The sequence below is a fragment of the Camellia sinensis genome, chromosome 1 (genome assembly GCF_055761805.1).
Source record: "Camellia sinensis isolate YWXY chromosome 1, ASM5576180v1, whole genome shotgun sequence".
NCBI lineage: Eukaryota > Viridiplantae > Streptophyta > Magnoliopsida > Ericales > Theaceae > Camellia > Camellia sinensis.
Genome location: NC_138961.1, coordinates 64910861 through 64928560, shown reverse-complemented (window position 1 = coordinate 64928560; position 17700 = coordinate 64910861). Strand labels below are relative to the sequence as shown.

The following is a 17700-nucleotide window of genomic DNA, read 5'->3' as shown; positions in this document are numbered from 1 at the left end:
GAGACCGAAATCCGACTCTAACTCCTAAACTGGGAACCCGATTAGAGTCTCGTCTTCTCCCACAAGTCTCTCATACTTAGGTGGTCGTGTGCTAAGTTTTGTGCTAATCCAACTTCACTTGGTGATTTTGGGACGTCAACACCTCGAATTCTAAGTTTCTTAAAGAACTAGTTCGCCGAAACCGAAATTCGGCTCTAACTCCCAAACCAAGAACCCGATTCGAGTCTCATCTTCTCCCACAAGTCTCTCATGCCTAGGCGGTCGTGTGTGCTAAGTTTCATGCTAATCCAACGCCATTTGGTGATTTTTGCGCGTCAACATCTCAAATTCTAAGTTTCTTAATGAACTAGTTTGCCGAGACCAAAATCCAGCTCTAACTCCCAAATCGAAAATCCAATTCGAGTCCCGTCTTCTCCCACAAGTCTCTCGTGCCTAGGCGGTTGTGTGTGCCAAGTTTTGTGCTAATCCAACGCCATTTGGTGATTTTGGAGCGTCAACACCTCGAATTCTAAATTTCTTAAGAAACTAGTTTGTCAAGACCGAAATCCGGCTCTAACTCCCAAACCAGAAATCCGATTTGAGTCTCGTCTTCTCTCACAAGTCTCTCGTGCCTAGGAGGTCGTATGTGCTAAGTTTCGTGCTAATCCGACGCCGTTTGGCTATTTTGGGGCGTCAACACCTCGAATTCTAAGTTTCTTAGGGAACTAGTTTGTCGAGACCGAAATTCGACTCTAATTCCCAAACCGAAAATCCGATTTGAGTCCAATCTTCTCCCACAAGTCTCTCTTTCCTAGGCGGTCGTATGTGCTAAGTCTCGTGGTAATTCGACGCCGTATGGTGATTTTGAGGCTTCAACACCTCGAATTCTAAGTTTCTTAAGAAACTAGTTTGCCGAGACCGAAATCCAGCTCTAACTCCCAAACCGTGCACCCGATTCGAGTATCGTCTTCTCCCACAAGTCTCTTGTGCTAGGCGGTCGTGTGTGCAAAGTTTCGTGCTAATCCGACACCGTTTGGTGATTTTGTCAAATTCTAAGTTTTTTAAGAAACTAGTTTGTCGAAACCGAAATCTGACATCAAGATGATGAAGTAGAAATAAAATGAAGTTTCTTAGCTCATTTGGTCCTAGTCTACAAACGTTAATCTAGTGAAGTTTCACTGGTATTTAAATTTAGAGAAGTTTAAGTTTCTTCTCTAGTCTTTATCTTAGGAACTTATTTACAATTCAGTCAAAAATATGATAAAAAGTCTTTTTTGCCCACGATTTTCCTAACCAACACCACCAAACAATTACCAGCCCCACCACCATTGCAGCCCCCTCTCTCCCTGCCACTGTATCAACTCCGCGCCCTTCCTCCCCACCACTACTGCAGCCCTTCTCCCTCCTAGCCACTATCGTAGCCTCTTCCTCCGCGTGAGTCTGTTACCCCCATGACCACCGCAACCATCCTCCCTCCTGGAAAAATAATTATCCATGGCTCAAAGTGAACAATATCATAACAATTCTAAGCCCTCTATTACAGAAGTTGCTAAAAGATCTATTCATGTTTCAAAAGATTTACTCATTCTTCTTCTAGCCACGGCTTAAAAAAGATGAAAAAATTCAACATGTACCTCAGAATTTCATAAATGCTATTGAATAAATGACACCAAACATAAAGAAAACATTCAATAAAACCCTATGGCACATGATCATTCAATCTGCCAAGAAATTAAGAGAGATATTATTCTATATCTCCACTCATGAAACTTAAATAGAAGCTATATTTCCAGAGCGTTATCCAGTAGAATGGCACACTTGCCCAAAAAATAGGAATGGTACATAATGGAAAGGGAATAGAGACATGAGAATGCTAAAACTCATATATGTAAACTCGAATTAAGTTTTTCATGTATTTTGTCAATTGTAAAAACACTTATCGTTTGTTCTCTCAAATTGACTACTATATTACCTGTGAGTAGGAGCGCAATCAAAATGCATTCAGGATCAAAAAGCTACAGACAAAGGGAATGAGAATGCCAATTTAATTTGTTTTAGGAAGCCAAGCTACCTTGCATAGTTGATATCTCATGATTCTCATCACAAGAAGCTGCAGTTTAAACAATCTTAATTTTCCAACAAACAATTATAAGGCTCAATTGACTGAAAATATCTAAAAGCTGATGTAATAAATTTCTACATTAAAGTTCCTTTCTCTGATCTTAACGATCCATGAATTTCCATCAATTAAGGCCAAATCCTACATAATCTTACAGGAACAAATCAGTTCAATTTCTCTTTGTAAAATGTTTATACTATAAGTAGATAATAGAAATGTAGTATTACTTTATGTATACATAATGGTTACATGCTCTACAAAAGCCATATGGACAAAAGTTAAGGAAATGCATACTCCATTCCATCTTCCTCCCAGTTAAGACACACAACAGCAACAGTATGGGACTTTATGCTTTGCAACAGCTTTCCATTCTGCAGTGAATAAAAGACATTTAAAAAAAAACATGTATACTACAGAGGTTAACTTGCCTTGAATTTCAGAGTCCTAGTAAAAGTATTGGAGAAGCAAGCACTGACTATGTACATTTTCTCGATCAGATAAATCAAAACTCATAATCAGACATACATTAAAATTCTTGAGGTTCAAAAGGGAAAACTTTCATCACTACAACAAAAGTCATACAGAAACAAGCACAAGAGTCAACAAAAAAAAGTATCAATATCATCTGTATTACCCAAAATATGCATCTTAAAGGTTGTGCTTTAGCAACATTTAAAAGGCTCACATATTATAAACTAGCATCACTTCTCTAAACAAGAAAAAAAAAAATGACTTTAGAACATTTTGTCAATATTTTGGACTTAGGAGGATGCGATTAGCACTCAGAATATAATATTTGCAGCTTCATTCTGTAAGCTGAACTTTCTTTCTGGTATGTTATCTGTGTCAGCTATCAATTAACCTTCATTTGCAACGCTACCCCAAACAAAACTTCTCAAACTTTTCAGCTCTATGTCTCTCTCTAATGCACATGTAACCCACACACTAAACAAGATGTCTATCATTTGTCTACTGATCTCAATTTTCATTAAAGAAGTGAACTCTTTAAAAATTGGTCCAATACAGCCATGGTGGAGTCGAAAATTCTGGATATCTATAGCATTGCAAATGGATCTTCCATGCCCTCGTCTATGACTCATTTAGTTGACTACCTTCACAAAGGTGATCCTTAGATGTTAACATAAGCACTTGCTTTCCCCTACAAAGTTTACATATAATTGCCCTGTTTTTTAACAAAGACTTACTATGAGAGTTTTTGATGGTTGAAAGGGTAAAGTGAGGAAGTTTGAAAATGATTTTGTCACAATGGGAGCAGAAACACATATCAGATGTCAACAACCTGTTGAAATAAATTGCAGATGGTATTATTCCTTACAATGGGAAGATTGAAAGAAGCTGCTATTGGGTTTCAAATGAGAAATCTTGACCTTTAGTGGAAACTTGATGCTTCTTGGTCTTCATCAGATTCGGGACGCCAACACAAGGATATTATGCATTTTCCTACATAAAATATATAATAATTCTTTCAAGTCCATAAGAAGTTAAAAAACAAAACAAAACAAAACAAAAAACACTTTTGAAATAATTATTTAAATAGTTTAAACCCAACCTAACCCACCCCATACCTTCCATCTTTGGAGTGTTGGCTCTGCCCTAATATTCTCTCCCCTGCTTGTCTTCACAAACAACCCACCCAACATTTGTTTGTTATCCCAAATGCCCATATTGTCATGTCATCAAACATCTTGCACACAATGCCACCTCGAACACAACACTACGACAATCCCACTCCCAAAGCAGGCATTTGAACCCTATCCCTGTTCCCTACATTCTAACTAGCTACCAAGCATCCCAAAGTGTAAATCTATTGATCTCAACTCAACACTCCTTGATTGCACACCACTTACATTCCATACAAAACATAAAGTTGTTGACATTTGATTTCTCTCCAACATTAAACATTTCTACTTGGTCTAAAAAGCACAATGACAACACAAACATAACCACATATATATATATACACAGAGAGAGAGAGAGAGAGAGAGAGAGAGAGAGAAAGGGTTCACCTGGGGATACAGTCCAACGTTGCCAATTGAAACGATGGGGAAGAATTTTAGAGTCCTCAGTAACCATGGTGAGATTTACTCCTTTTCTGGGTTCCATTCTGCTATTTTAATCTGTCAATTCACAAATGGATTAATTGAAAAATAAACAACTGGGTGTCACAGACTATACAATATACTTGTAATCATATACTTTACACTTGCATATATATATATATATATAGAGAGAGAGAGAGAGGGAGAGAGATAAGATACCTGAGAAGGGAGTGGTTTGTCAAACTGAAGCTGAAATGGAAGAACCCTTTGAGCTTCATCTGTTTCCATTTTCTCTCTACAAATGTGGAGGAACAATGGCGATAATGACACCTTGTTTGCGAAGAATTGGAAGGAAAATGGAAAAGGAGAGGACGATTGATGCAATGGAAAAGAATGAGAGAGAGAGAGAGAGAGAGCATACAGGCGTCGTCACTGGCTGAGTGAGTGAGAGAGGTGCGATTAAGACTGACTGCTGCTAGCCGTCGTCGCCGTCGTCGCTCGCTGTCGTCGCTACTCGCTGCTCGGAGCAAAATTCCACCTTCGTCGCAATCAATACGCCTCAAAGGTAGCAAAATTCCACCGTCGTTGCTCACTTGGGTTTTTTGCTTCAAAGGTTTTAGGGATTTTGGGGGGAAACGAGCTCGAATAGGGATTTTGGGGAAAATGAGCGCAAATGGGCTAAAGAACGGGATATAAAAAAATTTCATTACTTTTTGCAACGGCATATTTCAACCGTCACAAATAATAAATTTAACAAATAAAATGCCGTCGTTTTATTAAGAGTTTTTTTTGTGATGGACAATTACAATCACATTTGTCCTCTATTTGCGACAGTAAATTTTTTCCGTCTCAAAAAGGTTGGTTTTGTGACGGGACGCAAGGCGTCGCAAATACTTTCACTTTTAAACACACCTTTTCTTGTATGTTTATTCGCAACGGGTCACTACTGTTGCAAAAGGTATTTATTGGCGACGATTGAAAATACCATCGCAAAAGATCATTTTTTGCAACGAGATCATTGTCGTCGCAAAAAGTTCCGTGTTATTTAACTCATTTTCTTGTTTTAACATCACTTTCTCTTGCACGTGTCCCTTTAATTATCTTAAGTTTTAGGTATGAATTGCGAAAAAACTATATGTCCCAAAAACAACTTTAATTAATTCCTGAATGAATTAATTTGTTGAGCCACAACTACGAAACAATATTATTATTAAAAATATCATAATAATATGAACATACTTTGAATAATAAAAAAACTCGAGATACTGCATCCAACACGCGACACACAACCAGGTCCGGCCCTAGGCATAGGCCCACCAGGCCATGGCTTAGGGCCTTTTAAAATACACCCAAAAAAGGGACCCCCTCCTATTATAGTTTAGTATAATATATTAGATATGTTTTAAGTCTAAACAAAATTAAATAAGGCTCAAACTAATTTAAAATAAATTAACACATTGAAAAATTAAAAAGTCCAATCAAAATTAAAAGTGCCCACTCTCTCCCTATCTAATTCCTAACCCTAACTCTTTTGATACAAATCTTTTGTTCTTTACCTTCAAAAAAAAATTTGGTTGAATAAAAAAAAATGTGAAGGGCTTCAAATGATCTAGTGATATTTATTAGTTCATTATTGGCTTTGGGCCCCGAAAATCTCAGGGTCAAGCCTACACACAACCAGCACATAGGTTATATTTCAATAACATAGAAAATTACAAAACAAAACTATGCTTTTAAGCCAATATACTTTAGGGCCATGATTCATGTCAGGCACGTAATATCATAGTAATATAAATTGTTTTGTTTATTAATCGGATAATATCACAATGCGGAAGCGAAAACAAAATATAGATATACAGATCAATATCTCACCATAATAAAAAATAAAAAATAAAAAACTTATTTGATAAATCAAGGAAAATAAAATTCTATATTCTTCAATGATCTGACAAAAGACTCTGATACTACTTATGAGATTTCTTAATAGAAATCTAAATCCAAGATCTCAAGTCAAATCAATAGAAGAAAACAATAACAACTATCTACCTGACACCATTGATAAAAGTAATTCAAGCGGTAGACTTCTTGGTGGTTATTATCTTACACTCTAAAACCCTACTCATGTTTCTCTCACACGCTGATGGGAAAATATGATATGGAGGCTAGGGTTGGAGTGTAGACATCAACCACATATTTATAAAGCCCCAATTCCATATTAACCCATCATAAATAATGGAATTATAATTGGGTCTAAACTGATCTCTACACATATAGTTTAACTCGTACTTTTTTAGTGCACCTATCATGACAAAAAATATGTAATATTAGAGATGTGTCAATGACCTTGTCATGTTTCTGTATATATCATAATTTAATGGATCTAACTGACACTACTCATACTTTATTTAATAGTATACAATGCATAATTGTTTAATCTATATAGACCCACCTATAAAAAATTCCTTACAAATGACTGATATGTTGATTGTCACTAAAACAATAAGACTATCAACCGGAAGTTCAAAATTGGAACCATCACTAGTCTATCATCACTAAAGAACTTGATTTAGAAACTATGATATAATAGCTATGTAACACTACAAGAATTAACACTTTTGGCAACAAAAAAATTGGTCGCTAAAAGTCTATTTTTGGTCGGCAAAAGTTATCCGCGACCAATTTTTTTTGTCGCTAGTTTGGTCGCCAATTGAGGGTCGGCAAAAGTAATTCGCGACCAAAATTTTCGTTGGTCAGGAAAAGTTACATTTGCCGACTAAATTTTTGGTCGCTAAATATTTATTTACTGCGACTAATCCATTTTGTCGCTAAAACATTTTGGTCGCGAAAAGTTGCCTTTTGCCAACCAAATTTCTTGGTCGCCAATTGTCACATTCCACGACCAAAATTAGTTTGGTCGCCAATTGTGACATTTCGCAACCAAAAATTTTGGTCGCCAATTGTGACATTTTGCGACCAAAATTAGTTTGGTCGCCAATTGTGGCATTTCGCGACCAAAAATTTTTGGTCGCCAATTGTGACATTCTGCGACCAAAAATAGTTTGGTCGCCAATTGTGACATTTCGCGACCAAAATTTTTGGTCACCAATTGTGACATTTCACGACCAAAATTAGTTTGGTCGCCAATTGTGACATTCTGCGACCAAAATTAGTTTGGTCACCAATTGTCACATTTGGTCGCCAACATCCAACAAAATAAACCTGTAATTTATAATAATCCATCCAATTTATTCAATATAATCTGTAATTTGCAAAAATCATTCAAACCAACAAATAAATTGAATCATGAACATTCAACAAAATACATAGATCAACCATTTCTGAACCTATTTAATTAAAATCAGCAACTATTATAAGTTTTCATCCACAAATAATTCCAAACTACATATTTCATCTAACATAAAAATTTAAGACATAACAAATACTTGTTATTATGTTTAAAATTTTTATCCATGTACATCAACCGAAAAATATAACTAGTAGTCTACTAAATATTTTCTATACACACCCATCCAAAAATATAACTACTAGTGTATCCAAAAATATAACTACTAGTCTACCCTTTTTCTACCCATATCGAATCTCTAATCTCCTGGACTGATAGTCAGTGCAGTTTGAATAGGAAACAAGTTCTCTGTAAGTGCTGGATGCAGGAAACCATCCTTCCAAATCATACTTCTTTGCAGCTGTATCATTCAAAGCACCGGAAACAATAGCCACAATTTGATAGGGTAGTTTTAGCTGCAATAGAGAGAATTATGTCATACTTGTAGGAAAGAATTTTTGCATAATTAAATAGAGAAAAATCAATTCGTCATTAGCAGGAGCCCATATATAGGACCCTCGAATTTCTTTGGCGTCAAGTGGCAGACTTTTTAGCATTAACCAAACAAAACAACCAATTCCAAAATCACTCATCTTACATGACATTACAAAACCTGGCAAGATAATCTATATGAGTACTATAAGAAACATTATCAAGCATCTCCAGATTAAAAAAAAATGAATATAACGAAGAAATAACCAAAAATTATACACATCATTCCCCTACAATTCTGAGGGCAGGAAAGCTCTATACCGTCTTGTAAAACTCTTCTGAGTTCGTTATCATTTCCTCGTGCATGTCCCAAGAGTCATATATGTTAAACCTACTATATGTGATTTAAAACAGTTACGCATATATAAGGTAAAAAAGAAACATACAAAAATTAATTTTGTGAACCAAGTGGATCTAATTGGGTTGATCAAACTTTTGTGCCTTGTTAATTGCCTTGTTAAGAGTCAAGGAAGATTTCTCCTTCCTGGACTATGACCTCCAACTCACAAAATATATATATAGAATTGTTTGATCTAAATTCATTCTGAGTGACATTCATTTAGGTCACCCTTAATGAATCTATCACATATTGAATTTGTTTGCCTATATTTCTAAAAAATAAAAAAATAAAAATTTCCGTGCGCATATGTGAACTTGGATTGTCATAATAGAATACTTAATAGGAAATGCTAACCATCGCCATTGGATGGTGATTAATGTTCATATATGTGTAAAAATTATATTAACATATATTAACATATATTTTTTGTTTTTTATTTTTTGTAGACATTAAACAAAGAACTATAAAGATAAACGTTACAGTCCTAAGATTTTAATTCCCCCAAATTAGAGCTTTGTTCACCACTCAACCCTAACACGCCATATAAAAACAGAAAAAGAAAAAGAAAAGATGACGACGGTCATTATGCTTTGTACGGTTTGTTAGAATCAACTAGAATGAAATTGTCATTTCATCATAATGTTATTCTCATATTTGGTTCAATAAAAACTATAAAATATATTTGCAAATAGAAGCAGTATTTATCATTATAAATGAATACTTATTGTTAAGGAATGACCATTTCAAAAGGACAAGACCAATTCTTGGCCAACATGAATATATGATATCCAATATACGGACCATTTTTAAAACCCCAACCTTGAGAACCTTAACAATACACAAAACAATCTGAAAACACTAAAATGAATATAAACCACCATTTGCCTATCTTATTTCTTATACCACATGCTTAAAAGAATTCAAAACACTGCTTGCTAAACCAAAAGAGTATTTTGCCCTTACCAAACATGTACAATTTTTTCTCTATTCTATTATATTTATATACCATATATTCATAAGCATGAAGAGAAAAAAGAGATATTTACTCCACTTCTTCAAAGTTCTTTTTAGAGCTCTAGACAGGATGATCTTGAAAAGGAGCTTGAGGGAGATTAACAGTGTGCGGTTTGATGTCTCTACACCGCATGTAAGTCAAGAACTGACCAGGTAGCTCTTCCAATATACTCTGAACAATTGATATCTGTCCACCTGCAGAAACACAACAAAATTTACAAGATAAAGTGATAATAGAGGCACAACTGGCAAAAGACCAGAAAAGAAATTACTGGTGCATGGCGAAAACCTCCAAAATGAGAGAGAGAAGAAGAAACAGGTTATATTAGATGTTGGTATGGAAACCTTGCATCTTGTGAATTGCACTAAGGTCCCTTTTAGGAACAGAAATGGAGCTGACTTCCGTCATCATCTGAGTTTCAAAACCCAGTTCAGGTTTCTCCTTTTTACTCTTACGTATCTCATATTTTTTTACAAATAATTTACAAAATTACCTTACATTTTAGTTTTTTGAAAAAATAGGCGCAATACAGTATTTCTATATCTTAAATTACATTTATGGCCTGAAGTACCAACAAAAAAACCATACACCCAAAGTATTTTGCCCACCGGATATGTATTTTGCATACGCTTACCCATACCAGGTAACTACCTTGAACTTGTACAACAATATTTTAGAAGCACTTCATAAACAAAAATTTTGAGAGGGAATGAGAATCTCATTAATAGTAATATGATTGCTACTAATAAAAATCTTGTGTCATTGCATCAATGCTATTCAAGTATTTGGTTTCATTAGGAATCCTCAATGAGAATAATAAAATTTTAAATATTGTGAGCCCAATTATTATTTTGTACTCTTAAATGGTCAACATTCGTCTAGGAATGTGAGATTTCCCATAGGAAAGTGGGGGAATCAGATTCCTATTAAATTGGGGAGTGTGATACTTGTTGAAATTGATAATTAATAATCATTTTCCCATTTTGATGTGTTCCAAACACTAGAATCATGGGAATCTGGAATAATATTCCCATTCCCCCTCTCAAACTTTGTCATCCAAACCTATCCTAGAGGTGTTCCAAGCTTAACAAAAGAAAATAAATACCACCAAGGAAGCACGGGTGCGGGTACGAGTACGGTACGGGTACGAGTGCGGGTACGCCGATTCGGCAAAACTCAAAAAAAGTACGATACGGGTATGGCTACGATACGCCGATATTTTTTTATTTTTTTTAAATATAATTTTGATTAAAGGATCCAACCTACAAATTAAAATTAAATATCAAAACTAAAAAAAGAACTACTCATTTTCCTATAATTTAAAACCATTAAGCGTTAAAAATAATATTTGTGAAATCTCTCACTTTGATATGTTATGCACTGTGAATTTGTGATCATAATTTATTTTTAAAATCTTTCTTTTTGCTCATCAATTTGCTATTTTTATAGGGTGAGACCAAAGAAATAACAGGAGACCAAAGAAAGATTTAAAGTTAATTACCAACAATAAAGGAAAAAAATTCTCAATTGGTGCAGGTTGTCAATTGCAATTTGCATAATACATAAAATTGCATCATTCCCAACAACTACTAATCAACTAATACAGTATCAATTTTTAATGTTTTGTGCATAAACTTTAAAAGTTTGTTATGATTAAAGATTTTATAAAGAAATTCTAGGAGGATCTAAAGCAAAAACATAATGCATAGTCATACACAGAACTACCCTTTATAGGCCTTGTTATTTTTTTTGGTTCAAATTGCTTTTTAAAAACATTAAAATCATTTGTTGATATGCTTCTACAATTTATACAGACAAACAGGACAACAGAGAAACATCAAAATTACTGATCTGCAAGGGCACCAAAAAAAATAAAAAATAATAATAATAATTGCTAATTTGCAAGGGCAGAAAAAAAAAAAAAAAATATGGCCTTGGCGTACCCATGGCGTACCCGTGTCGTACCCATGGCGTACCCGTGCCGTACCCATGGCGTACCCGTGCCGTACCCATGCCGTACCTGAATAAGCCAAACGTACCGGACCCTCTTTTGCCGTACCCGGTACGCGTACCGCCGTACCGGTACGCGTACCCGCACCCGGTAAGTACCGGGTACTCGTACGGCACTATTTTTGAAGTACCCGTGCTTCATAGAATACCACAAATACTAAACTCTCATGAGCACTAAAAAGCCAATTGTGCTAGATTCCAGTATGTGTCCTGCCCAAATGTGGCCAAAACTCTAAACCAAAATATTCTACAGACTTTGAAATAGTAAATCAAATTAAGTAAGAACTCACCATGTACATCACGCATTGGAACAAACTATACAATGTCTCGTGTAGCTATCCTCCCTGTAGAACTCTCCAATCGATGTCCATTGTCAGCATCAAGGATCTGTCAAATAATGAGAAATTATACCACACCAAACATTGGAGAGAATTTCTGAGGAACAACATTTCACATTTTCAAGAAACGAGTACGGTACTGTAATTACTAATAGAAAAGAGTCCAGGAGTATGTAATGCAAATAATTTGTTACAGAAAACAAGAATATACCTCCATTTGTTTGAAATCTGCACCACCCACTCCAACAATAAGAATGGATAGGGGTAGATCAGATGCCATTACCAAAGCATCTTTAGTTTCTTGGAGGTCAGTAAGGACTCCATCCTGTAGAATTGTTTCAAAATTATTTTATTGCAAAAATAAAGAATAAGAAAAAAGGAAAAAACAGAAAATGAAAATTTATCATTCACCGTTATAATAAGCAAGACAAAATACTTACTGCTGTCCTGAGAGAGCGAACGACCAGCTATTTCTGCAGCAGTGTTGATCACTTGACCGAATAAAGTGGGTCCAGCAAGTGCAACGTTCCTCAAAGCACTACCATAAGCAGCCATGATGCCTTCTATTCCTTCAACCTGTAAAAAGAAGACGGAATTGACCATCACCTCTGTATATATAAACGGCAGGCCTCACAGATTTTTATGATTTCATTATGGACAATAGCATCATTATCCACATAAATCAATAGCTGGGAAGAGAAGTGCAAGTAGCATACTGCCACTGAAAATTAAGATTACCTCCCCATGTGTGGGTCTGGTATTACAACATATGAAACATACAAGTCAAAGAAAAATGAAACAGCATGACAAATCTGCTCAACATAGCAATTCAAAAAGTGGTATCCTTTCCTTTAGTCTCTAGCAGCAGATAAAAATGAATATAACATAAGCTTCCCTATTTTTATTTTATTTTTGTTTGTATCTACATAGAGTTACAAAAGATAACAATTGTAAGACAATTTATATGCTAAAGTGAGACAATACTAAATTGTGTTCGAAGCTCTTTTATGTCATTAAAATCATATGTAACAGACAATTTAAATGCTAAAGCAAGACATACTAAATTGTGTTTGACACTCTTTCATGTCATTCAAATCATGTATAATAGAATCGACATTAAAAACCTAACGCCTTTCTAAATGAATGCGGTCGAGTATATTGTTGATTTCACCACCACATTATTCTCCTCTCTACATGTTAGGACTTGTAATAGACACTTGTTATGAGAAATTAATTTCTTTTATTATATTTTGTCCAAAATAATTTAATTTATAAAAATAAAAAAACACTAGAGGGGATGGCCTTTTTTTATTTATTTATTTGATTCCCATATTTCTAAAGTCTGTATAAATGGTCTGTGTTAAAGTGATATTGACCAGCACAACAGGTCATAAATATTTCCAATTGAATACACCACATAAAATACAGGGACAAAAGTTGATGCCATAACATTTTCACTTCAGAGCTGAATAGTTGAGAACTATGTAAGACGCATGATAAGAACGAAAGAAATAATACTCCAATCCACAATCTCTTTGGTAGGCTGGACACACTAAGGATCTACCTTAACATGAAATTAGAGAAGATATCAAAGAATCTTATTGACGTGTGAAATCAGAGAAGATATCAAAAAACCTCATCAACAAACATGAAATTGATTGCCATAACTTTTCTTCTTACAATAGACATCATATTAACTGCTTCATACCTGCTTCATACCTTCTTTGTTCTGGCTATTACTATTAACTTGAAAAATTAAACAACATAATGACTAGTATACTTGTTGGCCTTCAAAAAACATCCCAATTCATTTATTCTTGAATCAATACCAGAGTTTCAAAAACATTGGTTCACTACACTTGGTTCTTTAGCATAAAAACTGGACTAGTAGTTAATCAAAAAAAGAACAAGGGGAATAAACATAGGAAGACTTTCTGAAGATATAACATCAAGCAGTAATTAAAAGACAAGGACAGTACAATAACTCTTAATTCCTTGCAAAGAGAATTTTACCTCAAAGCCACTTGCACCTCCATTTAAGTTAAAACAATGAGATATAGAACCGTCATATGTTCTTCCACCAAAGCCCCAAGCAGGAAAGCGTCTATCAGAATCATAAAATTGTATGACCTCCCCAACCTCCATTATGGCCTATAAGGAGTTCAGTCAATACAATATACAACCAAGATGTATTTCTACTAAATTCAAAAACAAAAGACTGCATGAAACACAAATGCAAGTGTGATACTTTGGATGTTACAATATTTATTTATTTATAATATTTGTAATATCATTATATAATTTTCTATTAGAGTGGATTGTACTGTTGTATTTTCTTCTTCCCCCTCGTATATTTGAGGCATCCCCTCTTTGTATATTATGCCAAAAAATTTACCCCAAAAAGTGATGTGTGGTCCAGATTCAATTTTTGTATAGTGGGATCCACACTTAAAATGAATCTCAACCACATAATGCACTTTTTCTGGATAAATTTTATGGGTCCCTACCATTTCTGTATAATATTGACTCATTACAAGAATGTCGGCACCTATATTCCACACAAGGGAATCCACTTGAAAGAAAGGATCACTACTTATAGTGCCTTTCTTATTAGTAAGATAGGTTGCTTGAGCCAATCCTTAAATCATTGTAGGAAGGGGTATGGGAGTCAACCCCTTGACCAATCATTTTGGGCTGGCACTGTCACCTCTCGCACCACAAGGTGTGGTGGTTATCCCCATTGGAAAAATTCAAGAGTCTATTTTAATTCTATTGAGTACAACAGCCATAAAAATATCAGTTATGCAACTTATGCTAAGATCACACTATAAGATATCTCCGATCTGACTAAATTATCCTGCTTGGTTGGACTAATTATGCCAGTTATATGAAGAAAAAAAGATATCCCAGATTTGAGAACATCCATGGTCACACGACCTTACCTGCTGGTAAGCATTCAACCGCCCAGTAGGATTAATGTAGTGCAAGGAATCTGGAATTCGAGGATTTCCATTCGAAGCTGGAAAAAATATAAACTTCAGTGTATGAAACAAGCAACTTGCAGTACAAAGTAATTATTTTCTTCTTCTTCGGGCTCCATAAAGTAGTTTTATAGAATGTTGAAAGTTGATTACCAGTAAAATCAACAGCTACCATGAAGTTCAGCTCAAATCCACTAGAAATATAATCAAGAAAACTGTACAGTTTCTTCTCACAAAAGCCATCAACAAACAGTTGGCCCTTTAGAACCTATACATAGATAAATACCAGGGCTTTTGGGCATCAGGTACATGTAATGTGTAGCTAAAAACTATTTCCAAGTAAGAAACAAATACCTTGTCATGAGCACGGTTATGAGAAGATGGAAAAATAAAATTCGCACCAATTTTTTCTTTTTGAAGTTTTTCTAGATCTGCCACCGATTTCTGAAGTTTACTGTCAACAACAAACTGCAGATTTAGTATGTATGACCCAGCCAGAATGACTAAACGAAAATATATAAAACAAGAAACTTAATTGGAAAGAGAGAATTGGAATAGTTACCCGATAAGTACATGATTGCCATTGCTATTGAAATCAAAACACTCAATAACTAATGGGTTATCCTGCACCAAGTGAATTGTCACCAATCAACATTTAGGAAAGAAAAATTAATCGTTACCTGTATTTGCATCATCATAGCATATTGGTTAATATAAGTGGATTCTGAACACAGTTTTCTTTTTGGTTAGAATGATCTCTGGTGGGCATTTCATTTCCAAGTCAATAATGCAAAATCCTAAGGGTCGTTCCATTCAGGCAGTTCTTAAGTTCCTTATTGGAACAAAGACACAAGAAAACCACAGATATCAAACCTAAAACAAGGCCTAGCCACTGATCAGAAGAGGCTCACAAGCTTACCTTGCTTCCAAATTGCTGCATAGTCAGACATACGGGCTTCCAAATTGGATTCAAGTTGTTGTTGACAACTTCTGTTTTGCAAATCGGAACAGCACCTCCACTCTCAACAATCCTAGATATTCTTAAGAAAGGATCCTGAAAGGAGTAAAAGGAAAGAAACAAATAAGAGCCAAAAAACCTAAGAGTAAAAATAGAACTCATATGCATAGCTGCTTCATATACATACACTTTTGGAAAACAGGTCCTTGTTGTCCAAGTGCGAACAGCGAAATGTTATCTCAACAGCATTCCTTGAAGCAACAGTTTCCTCAGCATGGACAGTAAGTGTCCCCAAGATTTTCAGACCTCTTTGCCCATTTTTATTATGAAGATTTAGGGTCAAACTTTGACTTTGTTTAGTCACTATCTGCCATGAGTTAATAGAGGGGAATTCAGACACATACTGGTGTAAGCCCAGGAATGTGACAATCTCAATTTGTTTAAAAGAAAAGAAAAGAGGGAAGTAAAATTTATTAGCCTCCCGTATATGAAATTTGCAAGAATTTTTCAGATAGAATAATCACAAGGAAATCCACGTCCAAATGCTGATGGTCGCTAAAAGTCTATTTTTGGTCGGCAAAAGTTATCAATGGGCAGTGATTATGAACCATCATCATATATTCTAAATTATTTGGTCTTTTTTTTTCTTTACTTGTATTGATGTGACCTGAATTCTTTTCTTTTTTTTTTATTATTTTTATATTCATATTGCATCACCAAAATTCACTATAAAACAATCAAAACCCACAATAATTGAAATCATCCATTTGATTCTAGGGTCCAGATAATACAACAAAGTAGAGCTGAGGCTTAAGGCAACTGTGCATGGTTGAGTTGGAAAGCAAAAACAAATTAAACCATACTAAATTAAATATATATTTTCTTCTAATTCCAAGCAACCCCAACAGAGAAAAATCAAAAACATTCGAAAACCCAACCATAAGAACAAAAATTACCAATTTAATCCTAGGGTTTTAATGAATCTCAAAAATTGCAAACAACCCAACAGAGAAAAACAACAAACATGCAAAAAAATAATCAGAATAAGTTAAGAAAAAAAAAACACAAGAAAAAAAAAGAAATACAAAGCAGAAAAAAAGATAGCATCAAAGAATAATAATATGAATTGAAAAGAATCAATCTTATCAATTCAATCAGAAACATTGTTCCTACAGTGCAATCTAATAAGAAATAACGTCAAATAAGCAAGAAAAAAAATCTTTAAAAAGCCCTAGCAATCCAACTAGAAGCTAGAGATATAATGGTTCTCCTCCCCTAGTTCAAAACTCAATAGAAAGCAGATAGAATTGCAGGTTATGCTAGGAACCTTTGACAAAGAAACAAATAACTGAAACGAAGGAAGTACAAAGGAAATAGAACAGAGATTCAGATAACAAATTGAGAGAGAGAGAAATAGAATATAGAGCAAAGAGCGGACAAATCTACCTGAGCTAGAATGAAGAGGCGATGGTGTAGCACAGCAACGGTAAATGGCGAAAACCTGACGGTCGACAAATACCTATGCGAGTGTGCGATTGTGAGAGGGAGAGAATTTCCAATCGTGAGAGAATGGCTGTGCAAGGTGAAAATCATGGAGATAGAATAGGGGTTTTACCTAGCAGCAAAAAAAAAAAAAAAACAGAGGGGAAATTGGGAGGGAAGGTAAAAAACAAGGTCTTGTTTGGTTTGAGTTCAACTTTCTATTTTATTATTATTGTTGTTTTTACTCATCCAAAACAAGCTTTCTACTCTTTTTAAATATATTTTAAAATTAAAAATTATTCATATACTATATTTTAAAATTAAAAATTATTCATATACTTTATAAAATTATATAACATTGATAAGTACTTTTGTGTTTATTTGGTTTCAGTTTTCTGAATTTAATTTTTTAAAAATTGAGTTTTTTTTTAGTTAATATTTTTAAATTTTAATTATTTTTTTAAAACTTTTTTAGATGCACCTTACTTAGATTTATCTAAAAAGTAAAATATTTGTGAAAAAATATTTTAAAAAATTAAAAAATACAAAAAATATACTAAATTTTGTTTTTTTTTTAATTTTT

The 17700-nt window shown here is 34.5% G+C and overlaps 1 protein-coding gene and 1 long non-coding RNA gene across 3 annotated transcripts; both read right to left on the bottom strand.

Annotated features, from left to right (window-relative positions):
* Nucleotides 1-2196: 2196 nt before the first annotated feature.
* On the bottom strand, nucleotides 2197-4823 carry LOC114310000 (uncharacterized). The gene is made up of 5 exons (XR_003645955.2): nucleotides 4580-4823; nucleotides 4378-4453; nucleotides 4126-4236; nucleotides 3487-3559; nucleotides 2197-2469 (listed from the first exon to the last, which is right to left on the bottom strand). It is a non-coding gene; the product is annotated as an uncharacterized LOC114310000 (long non-coding RNA).
* Nucleotides 4824-7505: 2682 nt separating this feature from the next.
* On the bottom strand, nucleotides 7506-17329 carry LOC145789345 (protein BONZAI 3-like). 2 transcript variants are annotated; one of them, XM_082878814.1, is made up of 13 exons: nucleotides 17082-17329; nucleotides 15823-16002; nucleotides 15597-15731; nucleotides 15240-15301; nucleotides 15032-15131; nucleotides 14831-14945; nucleotides 14639-14715; nucleotides 13710-13847; nucleotides 12108-12272; nucleotides 11908-12021; nucleotides 11649-11745; nucleotides 9380-9542; nucleotides 7506-7917 (listed from the first exon to the last, which is right to left on the bottom strand). In XM_082878814.1, the coding sequence occupies exons 1-11, from the start codon at nucleotides 17226-17228 to the stop codon at nucleotides 11674-11676; spliced, it is 1305 nt and encodes a 434-aa protein (XP_082734940.1). In that variant the 5' UTR covers nucleotides 17229-17329; the 3' UTR covers nucleotides 7506-7917; nucleotides 9380-9542; nucleotides 11649-11673. The 2 variants fall into 2 exon arrangements, with proteins under 2 accessions (XP_082734940.1, XP_082734944.1); XM_082878818.1 differs by having other exon boundaries at nucleotides 9385-9542; nucleotides 17082-17318.
* Nucleotides 17330-17700: the final 371 nt, after the last annotated feature.

Coding starts and splice junctions, on each gene's coding strand:
- LOC145789345 (XM_082878814.1), bottom strand. CDS start 17,228: ATGATTTTCACCTTGCACAGCCATTCTCTCACGATTGGAAATTCTCTC. Junction 12,273..13,709: donor GAGGTGCAAGTGGCTTTGAG/GTAAAATTCTCT, acceptor TTCTTTTTACAG/GTTGAAGGAATAGAAGGCAT. Junction 11,746..11,907: donor CAGATTTCAAACAAATGGAG/GTATATTCTTGT, acceptor ATTATTTGACAG/ATCCTTGATGCTGACAATGG.